The following is a 27,072-nucleotide window of genomic DNA, read 5'->3' on the forward strand; positions in this document are numbered from 1 at the left end:
TAACTTTCATCTGTTTTTTCATTATATTCGGCCTTGCTTCCTTAGGTTCTGAGCTTGCATATGAGGCTTGTGGCTCTCCATTATTCCAATCTTCTAGTCTTTTGTGGAGACACGAAGGATGCCTTTTCTTACAAGTCCTACATGTCATCTTTTCAGGACAGTTAGCAGTTCGATGCCCTTCTTTAAGGCAGCCAAAACAAAGTCGGCGTTCTTTTATGAAGGCTATCCTTGCATCATACGGCTTGGCTTCAAGTTCAAAGCAGTTACTCGTGAGATGCGCTTTGCCGCAGAATAAGCACTCCCGCTTAGGAGTCTGCTTCGTTGACGTTGAAAAGCTTTGAACTTGTCTTTCTCGTCCCTGTCTTCTAGGTGCTTGCTCTTTCTCTTTTTCTAGTAATGGCTCCGTGAGTAGCTCTGCTTCATCAGTGACAAAATGCACAAACTCTGCAAATGACGCCTCCCGACTTTCTCGTCTTCTTATATCTCTATTCTTTCTAGCCCAGTTAGTCTTCATCCAGCTAGACAACTTGCCTGCTAACTTCTCAATCTCTTCACTATCATCGAGAACTTTAAGCCCTGGTATTGACACCATTGAGCTGCACACCTGATTGAGGTAGTCTGCTAGCTTTTGCAACTGCTTACCATCTCCGGGCGGTATCTTAGGCCACTCCTCCAAACGTTTTCTCAATGCACGTGCCAAATGCCTCTTTCTTCCGAAGCGTTCTCTTAGTTGCTCCCTAGCTAGAGTATAGGCTTCTGCAGTGTTTGTAATGAAGAACCCACTAAGGCACTCTCTAGGCTCACCAATGACAAACTTTTTCAGATATCTGAGTGGCTCAACTCCAGTCAACCCTTCTGACTGGACATATGCGTCAAAATCTGTCTCCCAGTCAGCAAACTGGAGAGGATCTCCTTTGAAAGTGGCTGGAGTGAGTGTTGTACGTTTTGTAGACTTCATCGTAGTAACCAAGCTGCTTGCTAAGTGCTCGATAGCAGTTACAGCATCGACTTCATTACGTGTACTGTGGGGCTGGTGGTGTATCGACTCATTACCTCGAGTGGTTGCTAACTCTTTTGCTGGTGGCTGCTTGCTGCTGCTGTAGATAGGTTGACGAGTAGGTAAGTTGCAGTCTTGTAAAAACTCGTCCTGCTGAATAGGCATGTCTGCATAAGTAGGTTGGTGGCTACCAAATTGAGCCTGGTCAGTGCTGTCAGACTTCTTGGTACGTAACTGGTTGAGGAATTTCATGCGTACCTGGCCCCGAGCTTCTTTTCGTTCCTCGAAGATCTTTCTTTCCTTTTCTAGTGCCTGTTCCATTTCAACAAGCCGTTCTTGCATCTGCTCAAGTTCTTTTCTCTCTGCAGAGGCTCGTGCTGCTATTTCTTCAAACTCAACAATTTTTTCTCGGAATACTCCTTTAATCACGTCAACTTCTTTAATGTGACAATCAAACTGGTTCAGCGTTTGGGGGTCGACTTTGTCTGATGACAACAAATACAATTCATCAAACACATCATTGACCTGGGTTGCAGCATCTTCTATATCATACAGTGCACGCTCAAGCTTTTCTACCGTATCTAAGCTCTCAAAATTTTGGTAGACACTATCTAAGATATGCTGATTGCGATTTACAGTTTTTGATAATTGAATTGACAGTTCAGTAAGTCGGTTTTGTTTAGCTAAGGCTGAGAGGGTTTTTGTCCTAACTGGTCTTTCACTAAATATTTCTGATTCTGCTACTTTATCCGACTCGACACCTTCACTCCTGGGGTTTGTATTTTGAGAAAGTTCATGCACACTGATTTCACTACTACTACCTGTTTCACTATTATTTGCATCTACAGATAAACACTGGTCAGATTGGTCAGCCATTTCTAGCCCGCCGCGCAGCTCACAAGATACAGCAGTTAGCAGCAGCTTAGCGGTGGAATCGCGCAAGGGCAAATGTCAGTAAGGCAAGCAGTCAACTTATTGCAAAGGGTCACGCCCTTATTTTTAGCCGATAATGATAATGTTCGCATGCATGCGCGCTAGATTTTTAGTGTTCTGTCTAGCAGCAATCTCTGTCACTACAGCTTTTACAGTTCAAAAGAAAACAGATGTCCACCAATATGTGAATAATACAAAGGACAATACCCTGTGGTAACAGCTAGGCGTAGTATCTGCGAGGTAATAAAATAAATGGGGTAATGCCACTCAAAGTTAAATTTGGACAAGATCCAAAAACTTTTGTCCACCACAATGAAGATCTAATTTATAGGATTATAATCAAATCGAATGCACTATGCCGTGCTAATTATAATGCTGTCCAAGCTTGTTCAGGCTATGGTAAATGTAATTGATGCGATGCCAATTATATGACATACACCGACTGATGATCTGTTGCAATGATTTACTTAGCTGGCTTCTGCGCTGGTTACATCTACTTGATTAAAGCTCTGTGCTGATGAAGGTGAATTCCTGCTTCCTCCGTCAGAACAGAAGGCTTCACTATAGAGACTTATGCCGATCTCTAGTGTGACAATTATAAAGGGTGCTGGAGAGGTTGAGGTTCACTGATCTCTTTATTTATAACTGATGACCGTGAAGCCTATTAAAAAATGAATAACCATGCTTAAAATATGTATACAAAATCAGAACAAAATACAAGTTAAAGAAACAAACAAAGCAATTAATGATATAATAGGCTTCGAGTAAATTGCATAATTGTTACACACCTTCGTGCTGTCTGTGCACCCTCTAACACTTCTATCTCTGATGTTAAAGTTGCTGTAATAAGCAAACTGGATGGCAGAGCCACAAAACTTCTACTGAATAATAGTAAAACGCTCAACTGTCTCTAATGTATGAGCTAGCATGGTGACACCAGAAACTAAACTGATGTGACAGAAATTGCAACTAGAACTCGACTGGATAAAATAGCAGGTAATGAGAAAAAGAGTAAAATAATTGGTGCAAGTTTACCGCCACTCTTACGTCAATCGGCCAATGCTCGCCAAGCGCCAAACCCGAACAATAAGCATCAAGTGGACCACCCGGAGAGCAAGAAAATAGCTGAACGCTGACTTGTCACCTCTAAGTGATTTTTGGTAGCTCATAACATTCCATTAGTATTGCTCACTAGACAGTAAAACCAATGAAGGGTTAATTTCTCTACATATATATATATATATATATATATATATATATATATATACATGTACATATATATGTACATATATATATATATATATATGTATATATATATGTATATATATGTATATATATATATGTATATATATATATGTATATATATATAAAATTGAGTAAAAATGAAAGTAAAAGTTAAGTTTAAAACAACTTTATTACTAATAGTTTCATATTGCCATGCAATAATCATCAGATAAAATTGTTAGCACTGAAAACGACTTATATATAGATGGAAATAAAAGCGTAGGTCTATATATCCATCTATTTCCATCTATATATAAGTCCTTTTCAGTGCTAACAATTTTATCTGATGATTATTGCATGGCAATATGAAACTATTAGTAATAAAGTTGTTTTAAACTTAACTTTTACTTTCATTTTTACTCAATTTTACATCGCTCTATTTTAATATTGAGCACTTTCATGCAAGAGACTGTTCATACTGCATCTACTGTATATATATATACATATATATATATATATATATGTATATATACATTATTCACACATTATTATGGCACACAACAAAGGGATGTATAAAACTAACAAGTTTGCATGCAAAGTATGGTAAGCAAAGCAGGTTTTGCAGGAAGGTTTTGGATCATTAGATGATTAATATACAAATATTAACCCTTTCACTGCTGTCCTGCGATCATAGTCGATACTACAGGGCTTTGCCGTGGGTGACTCCAATCTAAAAGTAACACAGAAAACGATGGCTTATGAAGACATTACAAATGGCTTTGCTTATACTGCTCTTGTTTCTCACGCTCCAGTGGCCAAAGCGTGTTTAAAAATAAAATTTAGGATTTTGGGCAATCATAAAAATTCGATAGTTTCTAGTTTTGTAGAAACAAATTTCTATCACCACTATTTTATTTCTAAAATTCCTAGCCGGGTATAAGATCCCAAACACGACTTAAAAAGAAAATATAGAATTTATTAAGTAGATATTTTTGCAGGTAGTTTATTAGATTCTATCTGAGTCTTAGTGAGGGCATTTCTGAATTAGAAAACTTTAATGATGCTGCGTGAACATTTCGTGTTGGCAATTAAAATGCTCATTTTAGGTAAAGCTCTAACTGTCAATATATGAAAATATTAGACAGTTATAATATGAAAAGGAAGTGCAATATAATAACAAAATAGAGAATAACAAAAGAGAATTACAAAACAAATCTCTTGCTGAAACAAAATATACGAGGAAGCTGCTGTCTGATAGATTATATAATTTTGTATGGTAATTAGCCAATGAACAAATTTCCTAGCCATGTCATATCAACTATGTTCAATCTTTAGCAGAAAATGGTTTTGCTGACCAATGATAAAAGAGACATTTAAAGAACCTGTGCCTTAACTTACTTTAGGCCTGTAACATGCTTAAAGTAACTGTAACCTGCTTTGATGCTTTATTTGTGACAATGTTTGTTCTGAGATGCGTTTACAGCTGAGCAGACTCTAACTAGCACTTCTTTACACTCCGTTATATTTTCATGCGGGGATATATTCTGTAAAATCTAAAAATTTGATTTGACTGAAAAGTCTTTATCGTTCATTTTTTATTATTTGTTCTCACCAGGTTATTTTTAGTGTTTCAGGTTATCACTGCAAATTGTATTTTGTTATTATGGAGTAGTTTAATTTTGTTCTTACGATGAATCACTGTCTATCATTGGGCCAATAGATATCTCTTCTGAAAAAGAAGAGACAAGCTTTAAACAAAAGGCATACAGTAAGTGAAATGGGAACTTCAAATTTTATCTATTTCCTTGTTGCCACACTACGTTTCCATGACACGGTCAATCCCCAAGTCTGCATCATCTGTTAAATGCAAATGGCAGACATTTGCAACTAAGAGACAAGTCATCAAAATCAAGCGAGTTATTTTACTCACAAATTTTAACTAAATGTTTCAGGCTTGCGAAAGATGACGATGACACTTGCGGATTATGTGCAAGAAATTGCCGCTCAAGCTATTTCATTTTACACATTTTTCCACACTTCGATCATTTTTGTAATTTGAGAAGCCCTGCTTAATGCACTGATACGATCTCCAATGTAGCAATTCCGTCCATTTTCAATAAAGCGCTCATGTTAATATGCAACATGTGAATATCCATTGAAACACTCATCGCACAGTAACTCAATGTGTGCACAACTCCAAATTCACATTCTCACAATGGAAACATAATGAATTGGCAATGAACACGCAGCTTGTGTTGACTCGTAGTAAATGCATCTATATTTAGGAAGTGCTAAAAGTAAGGTTAATTATGTTTTATTTGCCGATTCTATGGTAATGAGATATTTGAGATATTTAAGCTTTTTATTGTCTTTTAGATTTATTTGATAACTGTTCTGATTGTATGACTATTTATGAACACTAAGTTTACATCTATGGTTTGAAGGGAGACGATTTCCTAATAATTGTTTTGACATTGTTGCTCTGGCTATCAGTTATTTCTTGATGAGTCTACTGTAATCTTAATACATGTAGACTAGAGTCAAACTCTCCCTAACGAGTCTACTGTAATCTTAATAGACTAGAGTCAAGCTTTCCCTGATGAGTCTACTGTAATCTTAATACATGTAGACTAGAGTCAAACTCTCCCTAACAAGTCTACTGTAATCTTAATAGACTAGAGTCAAGCTCTCCCTGATGAGTCTACTGTAATCTTAATAGACTAGAGTCAAGCTCTATCTAACGAGTCTACTGTAATCTAAATAGACTAGAGTCAAGCTCTCTCTGACGGGTCTACTGTAATCTAAACAGACTAGAGTCAAGCTCTCCCTGACGGGTCTGCTGTAATCTAAACAGACTAGAGTCAAGCTCTCCCTGACGGGTCTACTGTAATCTAAATAGACTAAAGTCAAGCTCTCCCTGATGGGTCTACTGTAATCTAAACAGACTAGAGTCAAGCTCTATTTGACGAGTCTACTTTTATCTGAATGGACTAAAGTCAAGCTTTCCTGGTACCATTTGTAAAAATATGCTAAAGCGGAGTGAACGACATGAAATTAAAGTAGTCATCATATTCCTTTTTATTATGCTATTTTCTTCATTTTATATACTTAGTATCGCATCTTTTTGTTTTAGGAATTTCAAAGTCACGCTCTAAAACTCAAGATTCATCCTTACCTTCTCCTGGTGAGAGCGATAGCCAATCATCTTTCAAAGGCCTTCCTGGCGCTACAACAGCCAAGCGATCCCGGTTTGATGGCGACGAATCACTAGATGGGTGAGCCTTTGAATATGCTTCCAAGTTTCACCCAATAGCTTATAGCTTCTCTTGCAGGTTTTTAACAGGTGGCTATGCCAAAAGTATGGCGCCTTACAGTGCCTCGCGGTGCGTGTTCACAACTCGAGTTGTGCAACTCGAGTTGTGAACACGCAACGCGACTTTGTAAAAGTAAGGTGCAATTTATTAGTATTACGGTAGCATAACTATAGATCTGGTTATATTAGCAATGGTACATCAATAGGCACCTGTTAGCTAATAGAAATTAAACTATATATGTATGTACTGTAAAACTAGAGCTAATGGCGAATTACATTGTGCCGAGTTTGCAAATATAACTCGAGTTGTACAACTCGAGTTTCACAACTCGAGTTCATCAAAAACCCAAGCTGAGTTCATCAAAAACCCAAGCTGAGTTCATTAAAAACTCAAGCCGAGTTCTTTCAACAACAACAACTCGAGTTCAACAACTCGGCTTGAGAACATCTCATCATTTCATTTTCTCTAGCTATATTTTTTATATAGAATTTATTTTAGTGCATCAAATTTATTTATTAAATTTGGTTTATTTTATTAGGCCATTGAAATAATTTCTATGTTCATTTTCGGTGTTCATTCAGTTTCTTGTCAGGTTCTAGAGAGATAACTCCTTTTTCATATGAAAAAGAAGTGGCCCAGCTCCCACTTAGATTGTTTTTTAGTTTGCTTCTTACATTCTACAATTGTTTTTGTCTCGTTATATTTATAGAAATAATTATGCGCAAATATCACCAATATATATAATTTAAATGTGTATATATATATTTAAAATATTATTATTAAATTTCTGTAAATGAGACACTTCAATTACTCACTTTGCTTTTTTTACAAACCCGTGTTAGTTTTGCGTAACACAACTCAAGTTCATCAATAACCTAGGCCGAGTTGTACAACTCGGCAACTCTAGTTGTGAACACGCAATGCGAGATACTGTAAGGCGCCATACAAAAGTGTCCCAAGTTTTGAAATCAAATTGATATTTTATCATTTGTGATTTTATTCCAAAATAAAGATGTCAAATGCCTGACCTCTATTATTTTTATGATTAGTTGGAATGGACCTTGTTGAAGCCTCAATATTCAGAGCTATCCTAGAAAATATTAAAGCTTTCAGTAAAATGACAGGCCAGAAAAATAAGTCATGTTCGCTAATAGTGTAGGATAAAGTTGGCTTGACAGAAATAGGGTCATTATTTTCTTAAGCAGCAAGTACAATTGTTTGAGATGTTCACAAAATCAAACTGTGGACATTGTCTCCTTTTTTAATATTGATTTTCTCCACACTTATTTTTAACATGCTTTTAATGCGTAGTTGAATGTAAGTTTTCATCTATAACAAATATTTATCATTTGTTTACAGTTTATAGATGTTAAAAAGCTCAATGTTGAATATTGATGCTGCTTCCTTGAAGCAGCATCAATATTCAACATTGATTCACTAAACTCCTGCTTCAAGGAAGCAGGAGTTTAGTGAATCAATCAATGAAAAGTAGAATAATGTAACAGGTGAACAATGCTTTACCTCCCATTTAAATGTTGATATTTATTTTCAGTTTTCAGTTTTATATTATAACTAAGGCGCATTATAATTTTAATGTTCAGACATTCAAGTGTTGTTACGTAGAGCATCAAAGAGTGAAGTCTACAAGCAAATGCTTGGTTAAGCCACTAAATATGAGTATCCTGCATAGTACAGGCTAATTTTAAATTGTATTGACTTACTTCAGTGGGTGTACATGTCACCTCATTCACCTTGCTTCAGTGGGTGTACATGTCACCTCATTCACCTTGCTTCAGTGAGTGTACATGCCACCTCATTCACCTTGCTTCAGTGAGTGTACATGCCACCTCATTCACCTTGCTTCAGTGGGTGTACATGTCACTTCATGCACCTTGCTTCAGTGGGTGTACATGTCACCTCATTCACCGACAGTTTTCTGTCACAATAAGTACTGACAGTTTGTCCCAAGTCCCCAGTAACAATAGTCATGTGTAACAATGACATCCTGTATATCATACCTTTAATGAACATTGATCGATCGCTTGCTGCCATCAGTCCGTCCTAGTCTCATGAGCCTTGCTTGGAAAGCTGGGTTGAAATTACTGCAATACAGTGCTAGGCCAAGTACATGTCTCTTACTCTGTCGTTGCTTAAAGGTAAAAACACACGCAGGGCGATGTTTAACGCGATATTGCCCTGCGATATTGCCCTACGATATTGCGCTGCGATATTGCCCTGCGATGCGCTAAGCTGCACTAAAACTCGCTCAGCAGCTTATGCAAAGCGATACCGCTAGACGTTCTCTACCACAACTTTATTGCGAGCGGGATGCATTTCTATTGGACGGGTTTTTCCAGAATGCATTTTTATGGTAGGAAATTATTTCTTATCGATGTTCACCAATGTACAGCAGCAACATTTTGCTATTTTGTTTCGATTAAAACATCATCAGAACGAACATTGAACTGGAACAACATTGAACAAAATTCAATAAAAACACTCCTAATCCTGTACAACATCACACCCAAAAACTACAAAAAAAACAGTTGAAAACCAACATTTTGAATTGATGGTTGCGCAAGTTGACCAGCTTGAAAATGGTAAATATCTAATATATTGAATATAAAAACCTACTATAAAGTAAACTATATATAAAAATCACAAAATATCACTTTTGAAAATACAAGGATTGTTTTTTCTTATGTCTTCTTGTAGTGTACAATCAGCTGAAGTGAGATAGGCCTAATGACAAAGATAGAAGTTGTTTACTTTGTTGCCTAGACGGCACCATATTGACTTGCCTAAATTTATTAACAACTCCGAAGAAACTAATGATGCGAAATTTTATTGGCAGTTTGTGGGTGTGCCCACGTTATCCTTTACTGGTGAATCACTCAAGTGTGTTTAGGCACACGCCAGCGATATCTCCGCACTCCTCATGACGCACACGAAAAAATCACCTAGGGTGTTTGGACCTTAGGTGAGGTGCTGAGAATCTTTCATTCTTAAAAAAAACAGTGTTTTCTTGCCTGTAAAACAGTAGATTTATCAATAAAAAATATTTTTGTGATTTTATATTTAGCCCTGACATTCAACCCATATCAGCTATTGTAGCCTTGTTAACATGACTCTTGGCTATATATTTTTACATTTTAGCTAGGTTGACCCTGTACATAATTGATGGTTTTTCCTCTGCTTCCAAGTATTCTGTGCAGAGGGCAGTGTCTGCAGTGGCCTCAAATTTATTGTGACTCCCCATATACAATTGACATTTGTGAAAGTTCCTATAACGTAAATTTGACATAACGTAAAAATTTGATGTGAACAAAGGCCTATAACGTAAAGTGTTAAGTCAGGCTAGTTCTCAAATTTGATTTGAGTGTCGATCTATCTCGTCACCCTTGCTTATATGTACAACCTTCGCAACAATCTACTTGTATGTAATTCATCGTGGATTGATCGTCAAATGTGTCGACAAAACTGAAAAAAGGGTAGCTGAGCAGTCGATAATAAATGCAAAGGCCTTTATTACCAATTGCTTGATGAATTTATTAATAAATAATTTATTATTGCATTTATTAATAAATTAATTGGGGCGGGTTTTACAGCGTCGGTTTACCAATCCTTATTTCACGAGTTGGAGTATTTTCGAAAGTTCCTTTATATCTTAACCTTGACCACAGGATGCAAATAGTCGACGAACAGATTGTACCGCCTTTTTGTAAAATACTTGTTTCACTTCTTTGTAAATGTATAAAATATTTTTTATCAGTTTACTTTGCAGAGTACACTTTGCTGTTTAGAAAACATAAGCAAATCATTGTAAATGAATGTCATAGATGTGCGCTACTCATCAACTTATTGTACTGTTCTGCAATCATTGTCCATGAAACCAGTGCAATTGATCATAAAAAGGAGGAAAGTTGTCGATGCGAGCTAATAGAAGGCCTACTGCAGTTATGCTAAAATTAAAAAAAGGTTCTAGTCAAGTTCTTTCTTTTTGTATGCTCAAAAGAGTTACTTTGGAAAGAACTTGGAAAGAATTAGGCAATTCACTTGTAGTTCGTTGTTCTTATAACGTAAAATCCCTATAACGTACACCTTCCTGGAACAGATTATTCACGTTGTATGAATATACCCTACTGTATATGGTTAATTTGCTGCTCATCAGAGTTTTTTATTATCTATTTAGCTGCACTCTATTGATAAAAAAGAATAATTATTTTAGCAAAAGTATGGTATTCTAAATAATACAGAAGTATATTTATGTAATTCACATAAATTATGTGCAGTAGCGTAAATAGCACCAAATTGTTTGAATTTTGTTTCCATAAACACCATCAAAGTCAATGCTCTGATTTCCCTTCCATTGTCGTAGATACTTCAAGGGAAGAAAAAACATTAGAAATTTTTTAGTCTTCCTAAGCTTTAGCCCAACCATGTTATTTTGCATTTTTTCAAATTTTAATTAATTGTCATGAAGCTTTGCATTGTTCAATGATTCCTTTGACATTTGTCTTCTCTTAACTAGAACTGCTACAATAATGAGAAGGACAGCACAAGTCTAACAGAAAAAATTCCTGATGATTTCCATGTTTATGAAAACAAAATATACATGTAAAATACCGTAAAACCTGTGTTTGAATGCCACCTTTATTTGAACCCTACCTTTATTTGAGCGCCACTATAGGGGAAAGGTTGAAAGACAGAGTACCACTCTTTAACTGAATATAACATGTATTTGAGCGCCACTATAGGGGAAAGGTTGAAAGACAGAGTACCACTCTTTAACTGAATATAACATGTATTTGAGCGCCACTATAGGGGAAAGGTTGAAAGACAGAGTACCACTCTTTAACTGAATATAACATGTATTTGAACGTCAATTCTATTTGATCGTCATTATTTGGCATTCTGACTTTTACAAACCCATAATAGCAAAAACCAGTAAAAAATTGGCCACAAAATCGTACTATTAATGTTTCGATTACATCAATAACGACTAATTTAATTGTTGGTTCTGTTTTATTGAAGTCCATTTTCCAACTTTAAGTCTTTACAGCTTTTTCGTTAAAATTCTGAATGAAACGCAATATAAATAATTAGTAACTGTATTAGGGTAATAGTAATCCATTGTTTAATGCGGTCTTTGATGGTTTAATGCGGTCTTTGATGGTTTAATGGTACTTTGATGTATGTGAAAAAGTTTTCGAGTTCATGATGTAATCTGTGCTAGTATGTATTTTGAAGTTAAAATTTTAAGGTATTCTGATTACACGCTGTTTCCCTTTATTTTCACAAGAAGTATATACATGTATACTAAAGTGCATCGGATCAAAGTTTTGCTTCGCTAAAAACTGTTTGGATTCTGGTATTGACTAGCTCGGCTGTACAGAAAAGGTGTTGAGTTCAGGAGACATTGTGGAAGGTATTGAACAGTCAGAAGATTACGGAGTAGCTCTAAGTAAAAACAGCACAGAATGCAACTGGCCAAGCAAACGATGCTAATATTTTTGTTTCAAAAATGCTAGTTTATGTTTCTGCATGTATTATAAGTGTGGCTCATTTATGTCACTTGTTCTTGGATATGTATTTGTATCATTTGATAGATTATCATTATATAACTTATAAATTAGCATATTTATAGCAAATGATTTGATAGCGTCATTCCGGTAATGTGAACTCAGCTTATAATGGATCGAAGCTTGTAACTCCTGTTCAATTGCACATAAACAACCAGCTTTGGCTGCAAACTAAAGCAAACATAAAAATGAGTGCAATGAGTTTTTATGAAACTTTGATAAATGTACTTATAAGACAAAAATACGCCTTTAAATTTTGAATGAACTAATGGACTACAAAACCCCAACAAACTGCAACCCAGACTACAAGATTATCGTAGGATATCTGCAAGCAATAAATATCAAATGGTAGGACATGTACAGTGAAGCATGGATAACTCGCCCTCGGGTATGTCGAACACATGGTTAACTCGAATGGATTTGCATGGTCCGTTCCCACGCAATGATAAATGGCTTTATATAACTCGACCTCGGCACCGTTAACTCGAACAGTTTTTTGCCGAATTCACAAACGTGGTTTCCATTCAATTTATTTCGAAGGTGTTTCCACTAGTCGCGGAGCTGAGACTACTCTGCTTTCTTAACGAAAGCGCTTTTTATACGCGTATAGTGTACATATAATTTCCCCCGTACCGTATAATGGAACCGAAAAAGAAATCGTATAAAAATGATTAATAGGGTCGCTAAGACGTTCGCTTAGTTACGGCCAAGCTATGAACGTTAGAAGGTATTAGAGATAAAAATTTAATAAAGATAGACACAGCATGCAAAATACATTACATATTGTAACAGTGATTATATGTGGATACATAAAGATAAAATGTCACAAATAGGCTCGTGGTTTGGCATCCGCTACAACAGACATCCGCTTTACGATGGCATCACGCAAGCAAAGAAAAGCGTGGAAACTTTCTGACAAACTTAAAGTACTCGAAGAAATCGAAGCAGGACAAAAGCTGTCAGCATTATCAAAAAGAGAAAATCTTCCAACAAATACAGTGTCAACATGGATTAAACAAAAAGAAAGAATAAGATCGTTATGTGACCAAAATTCATCAAGGCTAAGAGATCGTTCAACGTCGCACGATGATTTGGATGGCGTATTATTAACTTGGTTTAGACAAGTGCGTAGTCAGGACGTACCTATCGATGAGCCAATTTTGTTAGAAAAGGCTAACAAGTTTTTAAGGACTATAATAACTGTTTAATATCTACTTCTACAATAAGTCACACTGTTGATCTTTGTCAAAAAACACCTTGTCACGGACTACACACGATAATTTTTTTAAATGAAACAACTGATCAGATGTGAAGCATGCTTTTTTGCATTGGTCATAAATGCTTACTTATGTCTAGTTTTAAAAAATATCAGAAAGAATAGATATTTTTCTATTAGGCTGAGGTTTGTTTGAAGTTTTAGGTGATGTGACTGATAAGACGCTTTAAGATTAAAATTGGCAAAATTGATCTCGAGTAAAACACTCAGAAGAAAAAATATCTTCTGAGCGTTTTAACCGCGATTAGGTTTTGCCAATTTTAATCTGAAAAAGTTCTGGCAGTCACATCACCTAAAACAACACACAAATCTCAAGTGTATAAAAATATAAATACTTTCTGATAAATACTTTAAAACTCTACATCAGATGCCCTTTAACTTACAACAAACAACCTATACTTTAGTTATATATATATATATATATATATATATATATATATATATATATACATATATACATATATATATATATACATATATACATATATACATATATATATATACATATATACATATATACATATATATATATACATATATACTAATATACATGTAGTTTGTGTATGTATCTACTGATAAATACATTTACTTGTGACTGGGCTCTGATAACTTGAACGCTCCGATAACTCAAACACTTTCGCTCGGTCCCGTGAAGTTTGAGTTATCCATGTTTCACTGTATTAGTTTCCCTATGCATATTCATTTATGGATCTTTGACAAGCTAAAGCTAAATTAACTAGCTTCTTTCACCCAGAGGCTTAATGCTGCTCCACCCGAAAGAGAGTCAAAAATATAGGCGACAATCAATTAGTCTGTAAAAGGGCTAAATTTGTCATCTCAATATTCTGACGAAGTGTTTGAAAATTATTATGCCACCCTTTATTTGAACGCCACCTCTAATAAAGCATCACCATAGGAAAGAGGAGTGAAAAATAGAGCGTCATGGCATTCAAATAAAGGTTTTGCAGTACTTGATGCTAGCAAAGGCAGCCTTTGCACTGATTCATCTATACCATATATACCTATGCTGATTGAATATAGTGTTTATTGTAGGAGTGAAGAGGTGATAGATCCAGATGAGACTCCAGAAATGAAGCAGGAAAGAGAACGACAAAGACGGATGGCAAATAATGCTAGAGAACGAATCCGGGTTCGCGACATAAATGAAGCATTTAAAGAATTGGGACGAATGTGCCAAATGCACATGCAGAATGATAAGCCTCAAACGAAACTAACAGTTCTCCAGCAGGCCGTTAATATTATCACATCACTAGAAGGCGCTGTGAGAGGTAAAGCATTGCATGTGTTTAATTGCAAGGATGTTGCTTCATGAGTAGGCTATGCTGAAAGCTAATTTCGTTTGTCTACCAACATGCAAGATAGAATTGTAATCAGGGTTCCCCTATTTTAATGCAGAAAACTAAGAGATATCAGCGATAAACTGTGATATCACTAAGATACATATGTCATCAACGGTCAGTGATATCACTTCTATCTAACCTACATTATCTTTTATGATTAAAAAGATTGTAGGTTAGATTAGGAAGACCTGCCCTGAACTGGTGATAGGTAGCGAAAACATCGTAGATGATATTTTATTTTTAATTCATTTTTTATTCAAGTTTTCATTCAAAAAGAAACTGATCACTTTTGGTGTTACTCAGTAATATTTTGATAATATTTGAGCATTATGCAGTCATACGAGGGACCTGCACTCAGTGCTACAAGAGGCTCATGGTAGGGCAGGCATTGAAAGGTCTATGTTCCTGCATTAAATCTCAAAAGTTAAATGATTAGGATAGAGGATGACTCTGCTGCAGCCGGATTAAAGACTAGCTGAGAAGTATGATAAGTATTCTAGCACTTTTAGGACAGCGTATCAGTTATCTATTATTGACTAGTTGAGAAGTATGATAAGCATTCTATCACTTTTATGGCAGTGTATCAGTTATGTGTTATTGACAAGTTGAGAAGTAAGATAAGCATTCTATCATTTTTAGGCAGTGTATCAGTTATCTATTATTGACTAGTTGAGAAGTACGATAATCAATCTATCACTTTTAGGGCAGTGCATCAGTTATGTATTATTGACTAGTTGAGACGTCTAATAAGCATTCTATCACTTTTAGGACAGTGTATCAGTTATGTATTATTGACTAGTTGAGAAGTATGATAATCATTCTATCACTTTTAGGGCAAAGGATCAGTTATCTATCATTGACTAGCCAAGAAGTATGATAAGCATTCTACCACTTTTATGGCAGTGTATCAGTTATGTGTTATTGACAAGTTGAGAAGTATGATAAGCATTCTATCACTTTTAGGGCAGTGTATCAGTTATGTGTTATTGACAAGTTGAGAAGTACGATAAGCATTCTATCGTTTTTAGGCAGTGTATCAGTTAGGTATTTTTGACTAGTTGAGAAGTATGATAATCAATCTATCACTTTTAGGGCAGTGTATCAGTTATGTATTATTGACTAGTTGAGAAATATGATAATCATTCTATCACTTTTAGGGCAGTGTATCAGTTATGTATTATTGACTAGTTGAGAAGTATGATAATCATTCTATCACTTTTAGGGCAAAAGATCAGTTGTCTATTATTGACTAGTTGAAAAGTATGGTAAGCATTCAATCGCTTTTTGGACAATGTATCAGTTATCTATCATTGACTAGCCAAGAAGTATGATAAGCATTCTATCACTTTTATGGCAGTGTATCAGTTATGTGTTATTGACAAGTTGAGAAGTATGATAAGCATTTTATCACTTTTACGGCAGTGTATCAGTTGTATATTATTGAATAGTTTAGAAATATGATAAGCATTCTATCACTTTTAGGACAGTGCATCAGTTATGTATTATTGACTAGTTGAGACGTCTAATAAGCATTCTATCACTTTTAGGACAGTCTATCAGTTATGTATTATTGACTAGTTGAGAAGTATGATAATCAATCTATCACTTTTAGAGCAGTGCATCAGTTATGTATTATTGACTAGTTGAGACGTCTAATAAGCATTCTATCACTTTTAGGACAGTGTATCAGTTATGTATTATTGACTAGTTGAGAAGTATGATGATCATTCTATCACTTTTAGGGCAAAGGATCAGTTATGTCTTAATGACTAGTTGAGAAGTATGATAATCATTTTATCACTTTTAGGACGGTGTATCAGTTATGTATTCTTGACTATCTGAGGAGTATGATAAGCATTCTATCACTTTAATGGCAGTGTATCAGTTATCTATTATTACTAGTTGAGAAGTATGATAAGCATTCTATCACTTTTAGGACAGTTCATCAGTTGTCTCTTTTTGACTAGTGGAGAAGTATGATGAGCATTCTATAACTTTTATGACAGTGTATCAGTTATCTATTATTGACTAGTTGAGAAGTTTGATCAGCATTGTATTGCTTTTAGGACGGTGTATCAGTTATCTATTACTGACTAGTTGAGAAGTATGATAAGCATTATATCACTTTTAGGACAGTGTATCAGTTATTTATTATTGACTAGTTGAGAAGTATGATAGCATTCTATCACTTTTAGGGCAGTGTATCATTTGTATATTATTGACTAACAGAGAAGTATGATAAACATTTTATCAATTTTAAAACAGTGTATCAGTTATATATTATTGACTCGCTTAGAAGTATTAAAAGCATTCTATCACTTTTTGGGCAGTGTATCAGTTAACTATCATTGTCTAGCTGAGAAGTATGATAAGCATTCTATCACTTTTAGGGCAGTGTATCAGTTATGTATTCTTGACTAGCTGAGAAGTATGATAAGCATTCTATCATTTTTAGGACAGTGTATCAGTTAGGTATTATTGACTAGTTGAGAAGTATGATAACCATTGTATCACTTTTAGGGCAATGTATCAGTTGTCTCTTATTGACTAGCTGAGAAGTATGATAAGCATTCTATCACTTTTATGACAGTGTATCAGTTATTTATTATTGACTAATTGAGAAGTTTGATCAGCATTGTATTGTTTTTAGGACAGTGTATCAGTTATCTATTGCTGACTAGTTGAGAAGTATGATAAGCATTGTATCACTTTTAGTGCAGTGTATCAGTTATGTATTATTGAGTAGTTGAGGAGTATCATCAGCATTCTATCACTTTTAGGACAGTGTATCAGTTGTATATTATTGACTAGCAGATAAGTATGATAAGCATTTTACCAACTTTAGGATAGTGTATCAGTTATGTATTATTGACTAGCTGGGAAGTATGATAAGCGTTCTATTAATTTTAGAACAGTGTATCAGTTAGGTATTTTTGACTAGTTGAGAAGCATTATAAGCTTTTTTATAACTTTTAGGGCAGTGTATCAGTTATTTATTCTTGACTAGTTGAGAAGTATGATAATCATTCTATCACTTTTAGGACAGTGTATCAGTTAGGTATTTTTGACTAGTTGAGAAGCATTATAAGCTTTTTTATAACTTTTAGGGCAGTGTATCAGTTATTTATTCTTGACTAGTTGAGAAGTATGATAATCAATCTATCACTTTTCAAACAGTGTATCAGTTACGTATTATTGAATAGTTGAGACGTCTGATAAGTATTCTATCACTATTTTCCTTGTAGTTAGTTTTTTTTTCAACTTTGCTTTCACTTTCGAGCCTTTTATTTCTTGCAAGATCAGCCATTAGATAGTCTATCAGATAAATAGATAGATAGTTCAATCTTTAGATATAGACTGTTCAGCCGTTACAGATGCAGTTATATTTGCTACAGAAGTAACGTTAGAAATAAGTATCTCATCTGTATCAGATTACAACTAAAGTCTTTATGTCACGGTTTCTTAGTGTTACGATCATTTTAAACACTAAGCACACATTTCTATTGCAATTTTCCTTTTATCACATAAGCAAAAGTAGTGATTCCACCTCTTCACTTTTTTTAGTTGTTGTTTAGGGCTGCTCTGAAACCCGCCAAATTTGTATTTGCAGAAAGAAACCTCAATCCCAAACAGGCGTGTCTAAAGAGGCGAGAAGAGGAGAAAGGGGAGATTCCTAGCTCTATAAGTAGCAGTGTATCTGCAGACCCTCTTACAGGTGGGCAAAAATTTCATTTGTTATCCGAACGTAAAATATTTATTTGAATGCCACCTTTCTTTAAACGTCACATCAATTTGAACGTCACTATAGGAGAAGGGTTAACAAGTAGGGTGCCACTTTTTTATTGAATGCCACTTTTGTTTGACTCCCTCTGATACTCTTTCATTTTTACGAACCCATAATAGCTATTAATCATTAAAATTTTTTTGCAAATTGGTTCTAATAATGACTTGGTTATATCAATAACAATTAACTACTCTTTTTGTTGTTCATATCAAAGTCTGTTTTTTAACTCAATCATTTTTCGGTTTTTTAGCCTAAAACTGGTGCTTACCATCCTTTTGCATGTGCAGCTGTGAACATGGCTGAAAGTTTTTTATTGTTTGCACGAAAGTTATGTCTATGTATTCTAATTGAAGATGCGTAAGCTTCGCATTGCTGAAAAAGTGATTGAACGTTAATGTTGACTAGTTCAGCATTGCAGAAGAAAGGTTGAGATTAGTTGACACTGTAGAAAGCATTGAACAGCCTGAAGAAAATTAAAGCGGTATAAATAAAAGCAACAATCAGAGTGCAACTGGCCGTGCAAACTAAGCAAATATTCTCTTTTCAAAAATGTAGTTTTGCCTCCAGCATGTATTATAAAATGGTTTGTTTATGTTACCTGTTCCTAAATATACATTCCAGCAGTTATAAATTATTATTCTTAAATACCTTATAACTTTGCAGATTTATAGTATATTATTTAATAGCGATCATCGCCGTTGTTTAAACTCAGCTTTCAATTGACCGACACTCATACCTCTTCTTTTAAAAAGCACTTAAAAAAACAGACTTGCTCACAAACTTCAAACATATCAATGAAGATATTATGAAGATAGATTTTTCATTGCGAGTCATGGCATCTGATTGGCCTTAAGACATCTGCACATAAACTTTGAATTTTCATGTCTGTTCATTATCAAAAATGAATGTTGACCTTGCCAAGGTAGGAGTGATAAAAGATGTTAATATCATTGGAAGCCGCTAATGAGGAAGTAAAATCAAGTTATTTGTTTGTGACTGTTATGTTTAATGCCATCCTATTGGCTAGTCCTTATGTTTGCTATTAAGATTGTTTATTGGCTTCAAATCACTTGTTTAATGTAAGCCCATTTTACGAACAACTTCAGTTAATTAATTTTTTTTAAATGAAACCCCGAAAGCTATTGCTACCAATTTACAATGGTACATAGCCAAAAGGCATTATAAATAACCTCACTAAATTCTTCTCTGTATGATCAGCATCGTTAGATTCTGTAGGTCTTACCAGCATCAAACAACTTAGCTGCTGAAACAGATAATGGAAGTCAAAACTTTCATTTAATAAATGACATTTGCCCATTTTGGTGAAATCTCGCTTGAGCATGTGATCTCAATCGATAATCAATATCACTAAAAACACGAAGTTTTGCAAACAACATCTTTTCAGTTGTGCAATCCAAGGTAATAATCATCAGAGTAATATATATTTATATCCATGTTTGTAATAGTGTAGATATCTCCATGTTTGTAATAGTGTAGATATCTCCATGTTTGTAATAGTGTAGATACATCCATGTTTGTAACAGTGTAGATACATCCATGTTTGTAATAGTTTAGATATATCAATGTTTGTAATAGTGTAGATATCTCCATGTTTGTAATAGTGTAGATACATCCATGTTTGTAATAGTTTAGATATATCAATGTTTGTAATAGTGTAGATACATCCATGTTTGTAATAGTTTAGATATATCAATGTTTGTAATAGTGTAGATATCTCCATGTTTGTAATAGTGTAGATATCTCCATGTTTGTAATAGTGTAGATACATCCATGTTTGTAATAGTTTAGATATATCAATGCTTGTAATAGTGTAGATACATCCATGTTTGTAATAGTTTAGATATCTCCATGTTTGTAATAGTGTAGATACATCCATGTTTGTAATAGTGTAGATATCTCCATGTTTGTAATAGTGTAGATACATCCATGTTTGTAATAGTTTAGATATATCAATGCTTGTAATAGTGTAGATACATCCATGTTTGTAATAGTGTAGATATCTCCATGTTTGTAATAGTGTAGATACATCCATGTTTGTAATAGTGTAGATATCTCCATGTTTGTAATAGTGTACATACATCCATGTTTATAATGATGTAGATATGTTTATGTTTGTGATACAAATTGAATTGTGGATAGGTTCATATGACAATTTTACAGTACCATTAAGTATAATTGTAGCTGATTTCAAACTGGAATCAGAAACACCCTGAAGAAATGTGGGAAGGGTTTATAGGTGTTCAGATCCAGTGGTAAAGAAAAAATATCTTGTTGTATTTCCCGGGTGTGATATTTAGGCCTGTTGCTATGTCTTGATCAGCTCACTTATTGCTAGCAAATATGTTCTAAAATAAAATCTTAAACATACTGAGAGAACATATTCAATTCATATTATATAATAATGACTGTGTTGCTCTAAATTAATATTAAGTGATTGACAATAACCACTAAAAAACAAGTTATTGAAACAACTTCTTGAAAACGGAAGTTTTTAGTGCAAACACCATATTAAAATTTTTATTTTAGGGACCAAATATTTTACAAATGTTTTTGTCTGTAGTATTGGTCCTAGAGCATTTCTTTTTCAAGTTTGAAGTAAAAATTGCCTTATCGTGCCTCCTATTTCTGGACCTAACAGTTTTTATTGTTATTAACTATTCATATTTATTCATGTATCACGATAGTCGACTTTAAATAACTTTACTTGACAGGTCAAACAGGAAACATGGTAATGCAATCAAGAGCTAGCGCAGTTCCAGGCACATTTTCTCAATACCCATCTCCCGCTACCACAACCAGCCAGCCTTCACAGAATATCTACCCTGACTATTACAACTCTCCTATGCTGCCCCATCGTTTATCCACAGACACACCGCCTCAAAACATCACCATCGCTAAAAACTCGGCAAATAGTCAGCTCTCTTCCTGATCCTCATCTATATTATCTACAAGTCAGCAATATCTACACATGGTCGATAGCAATATCTACATGTGGTCGATAGCAATATGTACACATGGTTGATAGCAATATGTACAGTTGGTCGATAGCATTATGTACACGTGGTCGATAGCAATATCTACAGGTGGTAGATAGCAATATTTACTCGTGGTTGATAGCAATATCTACAGGTGGTTGATGGCAATATGTACACGTGGTCGATAGCAGTATGTACAGGTAATCGATAAAAACTGAGACTACTACATACAGGTAGTTGGTCAATATCACCACTACTACATACAGGTAGTTGGTCAATATCACGGCTACTAGATACAGGTAGTTGGTCAATATCACGACTACCACACACATAGGTATTTGGTCAGTATCACATCACGACTATTAGATACAGATGGTTGTTATGGACATTTCATTGATATTGCAGTTTCCCAGCAGTAGACCAAGCAAACTTCTCATTGCTATTTGCAGTTTTTGTGATTAGAATGCGCAAAATTGCAGATAATTGCAATGGATTCAGTATTTTCTTACCAGTTTTTTAACATTTTTGCAGTTTTCATTGGAGTTCATGGTAGAAGCAATTTTAGAGCAATGTTTGTTCTCTATAATCTATTCAAACTGCTCAAGTATTGCATTTATTAGTGGTAATGCATTAGTCTCATTATGCATTACACTAGCAATAAGGTGACAAAGCGTCGCATTGTCTCATGTGCTTTATGAATGCATTAGATAGTATCAGATTTTGCAATCAGATTTTGTTAAAGAGCTGTTATACAAGTGCAGCTATATATAGATGAATTGAGAGCAGCATTTCAAGATATGCCTTTTACTCACACAGTGTATTTTACAGTGCAATACTTGAACTTTACAGGCTCTGTCCTCTAAGGATCTGTATACTTCACCAAGACTTATACATGCGCACCACATGTGCAGATACTATAATCGCCCTGCAATATTGTTTCAAATTTAGACCTTTTTGTAATTGCAACTCTAAACATGTACAGTACACAATAATATTCACGCAACTTCATGTGACATTACAATATAGTACAATATAGTTCATGAGGATATAATAACTTAAGCTGCTCTTCAGACTGTTTTATTGAAACAAGCTAATCCATGGTATAAAGTTTCCATAGAAAAAAAAGTTAGAAAAATAATATTATCAATGCGTAATATTTGCATTTATTTCTAATCGATATTTTTCTGATTTTTTGTCGTTTCGCTGGTCTTCAAGTCTGTTATTTTAACATTTTGCTTTCCTGTCAATTAACCCGTTGCACAACAGAACGCGACAGTTTTAAAAGTTGCCTATCAAATGTTTTGACAAACTCTCAAATCTAACGTCTTAGTTAAAGCATTTCAAAGTCGATGAGACAAAGTGCAAGTAGATAATTACTGGCAGACACCTTGATAACCGAAATCCATGAGTAGTAAAGACAATCCTATGTGAATACTAGTTAATTGCAGTGTTATCAGTGGCTTATCATCATATAGCTGAGCATGGCTTATCGTCATGTAGCTGAGGGTCCGAGATCAAAGCACTTCTAGTAGCAACATTTGCAATAGACTAACTGGACGCCATTGTCAATGCATATTTGGTGCAAAGCTAATAATTCAAAGTAAGGCATAACTTATATAGTTTAAAAAGCACCAAAGTGTAACAATTCGGAAATCTTTATAGCCTCGGAAAAGCCCATCTGTCTGAAGATAAGACTAGCTGTATATTTTTATATATACATTGTATATGTATACTAGCTGCATTGCCCGCCTACAGGAACAGATTCACGCGCAGTGTAAGGTTTATTGAGAGTTGTCTTTCATACTGTATAACAACTCCAAATATGCAGTCTACTGAAATGGTTGCCCTGATGTATTATTATGTAAATTGTCTACTGAAATTGTTGCCCTGAATATGCATGCACATATTACATGTCAATAATGTTGGGGAGAATAATGGAAATCTGCAATGTGTTTTACAGCTAAATGCGTGTAAAATCAAGTAAATATTCTAGATTCATGTGTCTAGATTCATGCATCCGTCCATACCCGTCTATATTTGCAGTTGATGATTGCGCACTTCTGCCGCCGAGCCCCTGTCTTGGCTGACCCGTCTTTACCCGCCTTGCAGTTGAAAATCGTGCTCTTGCACTCGCAATCAATCACACGCACCCGCCTCGCAATCAATCGCCTTGCAATCGATCGCCTCGCACTCGCAACCAATCGTCTCGAACTCGCAATCAATCACCTCGCAGTCAATCACCGCGCACTCGCAACCAATCACCTTGCACTCGCAACCAATCATCTCGCAATTAACCACCTCGCAATCAATCGCCTAGCACTCAATTGCTTCGCAATCAATTCGCCTCGTACTCGCCAACTCATTCATAGCCGCGCTTGGACACTCTCGCTGCACTCGGGGCAAAAAAGGTCTCCTGCGTATCCCCGAGTGACGCCACGACCCCAAACCTCTAGCTGCATTACCCATCCACAGGAACAGATTCATGTACAGCAAGAAGTTTATTGAGAGTTGTCTTTCATACTGTAATACAACTCCAAATATGCAGTCTACTGAAATTTTTTGCTTCAATCACACTATGCATATACATTTGCAAACATATATGTCAATAATGTTGGGAGAACAATAGAAATCTGCACTACGTTTTACAGCCAGTCTACAATGCATCAGTCTCAAACCACTCAATTCAGCATTGCCCTATTTGTGTACAGAGATCTGATAATGAAATTGATATTGCTAGGCAAACTGAAGTTCTTCAAACTGGCAGTATTGAAAAATTTTGCATCTTTTAAAAATTTCTAGAAAATATTTCGCTATTGCTAGCATTTATTGAATGCAGACTTCTACATGCTTAAAACACTAATCATGGCTCACCAGTTCTTTGTCTATAGCCTGTGTTTCGACAAGGTATATACAAACAGTAATGAGGTTGTGTCGATAAAGGTTAAATGTATAACAGCACTGACAGTATGATGTCAAGGCAGAAACAGCATTAGCCCCTTACAATAATAAAACATAATGCCAACATGATAGCATTTTTATGAGATACAATAAGGATAACTATGCATGAAGATATATATATATATATATTTATATACTGAAAAATATGTTAGAAGATGCTGCATGTGGTATAGCAGAACATGCAGAACATAGCATGACATAACAATAACACAATGTTAGTTCAATGCAACACTTGCAGATAGATAACATCTTTTGTCTTTCTGTCGAGTGTATGAACAAACAGTTTTCGGGTTTTTGCCTACTTTTTAGCAGGCGGCGTACAGCTGGTCATGCCTAAAGTAGAGTGACAGTAAGTCGATACCGGCTGCTCTTTTTCTTTTCACCATCGCCTATCGCAACCCTCAGAGTACTCGTGCAAGTTCTGTAGTAGGAAGTTACAGTAGGCCTACTCGTAGCTAGAAAAAAATTAGTAACACTGCTGCTGAAGGAAATGAACTTGTCCAACTATCACAAACAGTGTTATTAATCCATTGTTATTAAGTAGTTGAAGTGTGGCACTTCATATGCAATACAACATTGAATAAAACGTACTAACCTTTGCGATGTAGAAATTTAGTAGGTAAAACGCAGTAGCAGTACCCGTGCAAGTTCTGTAGTAGCTGTAGTTCTGTAGTACTCATAGCTAGAAAAAAAAACAGAAGTAACTCAGAAGGAAATGAACATGTTTACTATCACAAACAGTGACAAATCCAACGTTTTCAACCCTTTCACAAAAGTAGACTCATTTATGCTTTTTCTATGGTCGACCGCCGTAGACACATTTTTGCGACTTTCCCAGCATTTGCTAGTAACTGAATTTTATTATTCGTTGATAACATAACTAACGATCTTTAGGAATTTTATGGTAGTGACAGTGTTGTCCTAAGATTTCTCTATAAAATTAAAGTTTAATATTTTAATCTTTGTTTAGGAATTTCCAACTTAAAAATGAACATTTTTGTGTAAGTTCATCAAAGGCATTCAAATTAAAAAACAAATAACTACTTACGTTGATGACATTATAGCCGATTCTGATTTTGTGATTACACAGATAATTAAAATAGCAATAGCAGCACTGACTCTGATGGCAATGAAAGTAATGGTTTTGTAAGAATAAGGAACATTGTAGAGGACCGTTTTGCTTTGTAGCTTCACATCACTTTATCAATGCATAAAGTATAGATACAACGAATTTTGTTGTATAGCAGTGCTTGTTAACATGCTGGGAAGATAAAATATATAACCAAAACAAACGTTCTAGATAGAGTTTGAAAATGAAAATATATTGTATACATATTAAGCCATATCGGCAAAATGGCTGGAAGTAGGCCGATAGCTAAATTTGTACATGGACGCAGGTGAAAGGGTTATGTAGTGGAAGTGTGGCAATTCATAGACAATACAACATTGAATAAGAAGTACTTACCTCTTTTATGTAGAAATTTAGTAGGTGAGAACTGCATTTTTTCCAGTGACCGCAAGAAACCAAGGTTCGCGTGACCTTCTCGGTACACGTTGGCAGTAAATATTAATCGCATTTAAATTACTATTCATTAATTTATTTTATTTAATGATTAGTAAATTTGTATAGCTGTATAGGCATCTTTGTGAAGGCCACAGAACTCAGGACGGTGCTTTTTAACATGACAATAACTTTGCTGTTTCAAACGCACCAGTGGCGTTGGGCACAGTAAAGAGGCGCGCTAACCAGAGATGAAGTGATTTTGGTGTAAAAATGATGAATAGGTTACCATATACATGTATATAGAGGCATGAACTAGCCAGAAATTTCCGTTAATGCACCCTAGGTACCTAGTAGCGGCTACTAGTCTGAAAAGTATGGTACTCTATAAGGCGGACACTCATTCATGCAGGCAGACAGACAACGATTGCCGTTTATATAGTAGATGATCTTTGTGTGTGTATTGTTCAGCTTTTTAGTTTTCTAGACTAGCGGCTACATCATGTAGTGTGGTGCGATATTATTGCATAGTTGTTATAAGCCTGCATTAACTTATATTGATGTACAGCTGGGGTGCCCAAATGTCTTTAATTGCGGGCCAATATTTAACATATTTGAGAATTTTGGTAGGCCACAAGATGTATGATGATATGAACTGAAGTTGTATATGAGTCGAAAAAATGTATTGTATTTCTATAACTCTTTAGCCTATATTATATTTCTTTACAATTACATCCATGTGTCAATAATAAATTATGTTTAGTTGTCTTTAGTGAACATGTAATACCGAATATGTGCGCCATTTGTATTGAGAAATACTCTACATAAAGCTTTACAAACCAACCTAAAATGGGTTCCATTCCAAATAAGTGCAAAAAGTAATTTTTTGGAAACCTTGTTAGGTGGGCCGCATTAAATTTGATACTGGACAACCACAGGCCACTCACTATATGAGCATCCCTCATGTACAGTAAAAAAATGAGCAATGTTTATGTATTGACATATTTTGGCTATTGACACGATTCTGAAGTGTGTAAAAGAAGAGATTGCATGCTATGATATATTTGAATTAAAGCACCATTGTATTGACACTTCCGTAGGAATTAATAATCATCACTTCTTACAACTAGCTTTAGTGGTTGAAAC

The 27,072-nt window shown here is 35.1% G+C and overlaps 1 protein-coding gene across 2 annotated transcripts in view; it reads left to right on the forward strand.

Annotated features, from left to right (window-relative positions):
- Window positions 1–22,480, forward strand: part of LOC137399452 (transcription factor 12-like) — a 137,933-nt gene extending 115,453 nt beyond the window's left edge. For both annotated transcript variants that reach the window (XM_068085572.1, XM_068085573.1), the window contains exons 13-16: window positions 6,288–6,429; window positions 14,380–14,615; window positions 18,298–18,402; window positions 21,204–22,480. In XM_068085572.1, the coding sequence (XP_067941673.1) occupies window positions 6,288–6,429; window positions 14,380–14,615; window positions 18,298–18,402; window positions 21,204–21,421 (701 nt within the window). In that variant the 3' untranslated portion in view covers window positions 21,422–22,480. The remainder of the gene's footprint in view (window positions 1–6,287; window positions 6,430–14,379; window positions 14,616–18,297; window positions 18,403–21,203) is intronic.
- Window positions 22,481–27,072: the final 4,592 nt, after the last annotated feature.

The sequence above is a fragment of the Watersipora subatra genome, chromosome 7 (assembly GCF_963576615.1).
Source record: "Watersipora subatra chromosome 7, tzWatSuba1.1, whole genome shotgun sequence".
Classification (NCBI taxonomy): Eukaryota; Metazoa; Bryozoa; class Gymnolaemata; order Cheilostomatida; family Watersiporidae; genus Watersipora; species Watersipora subatra.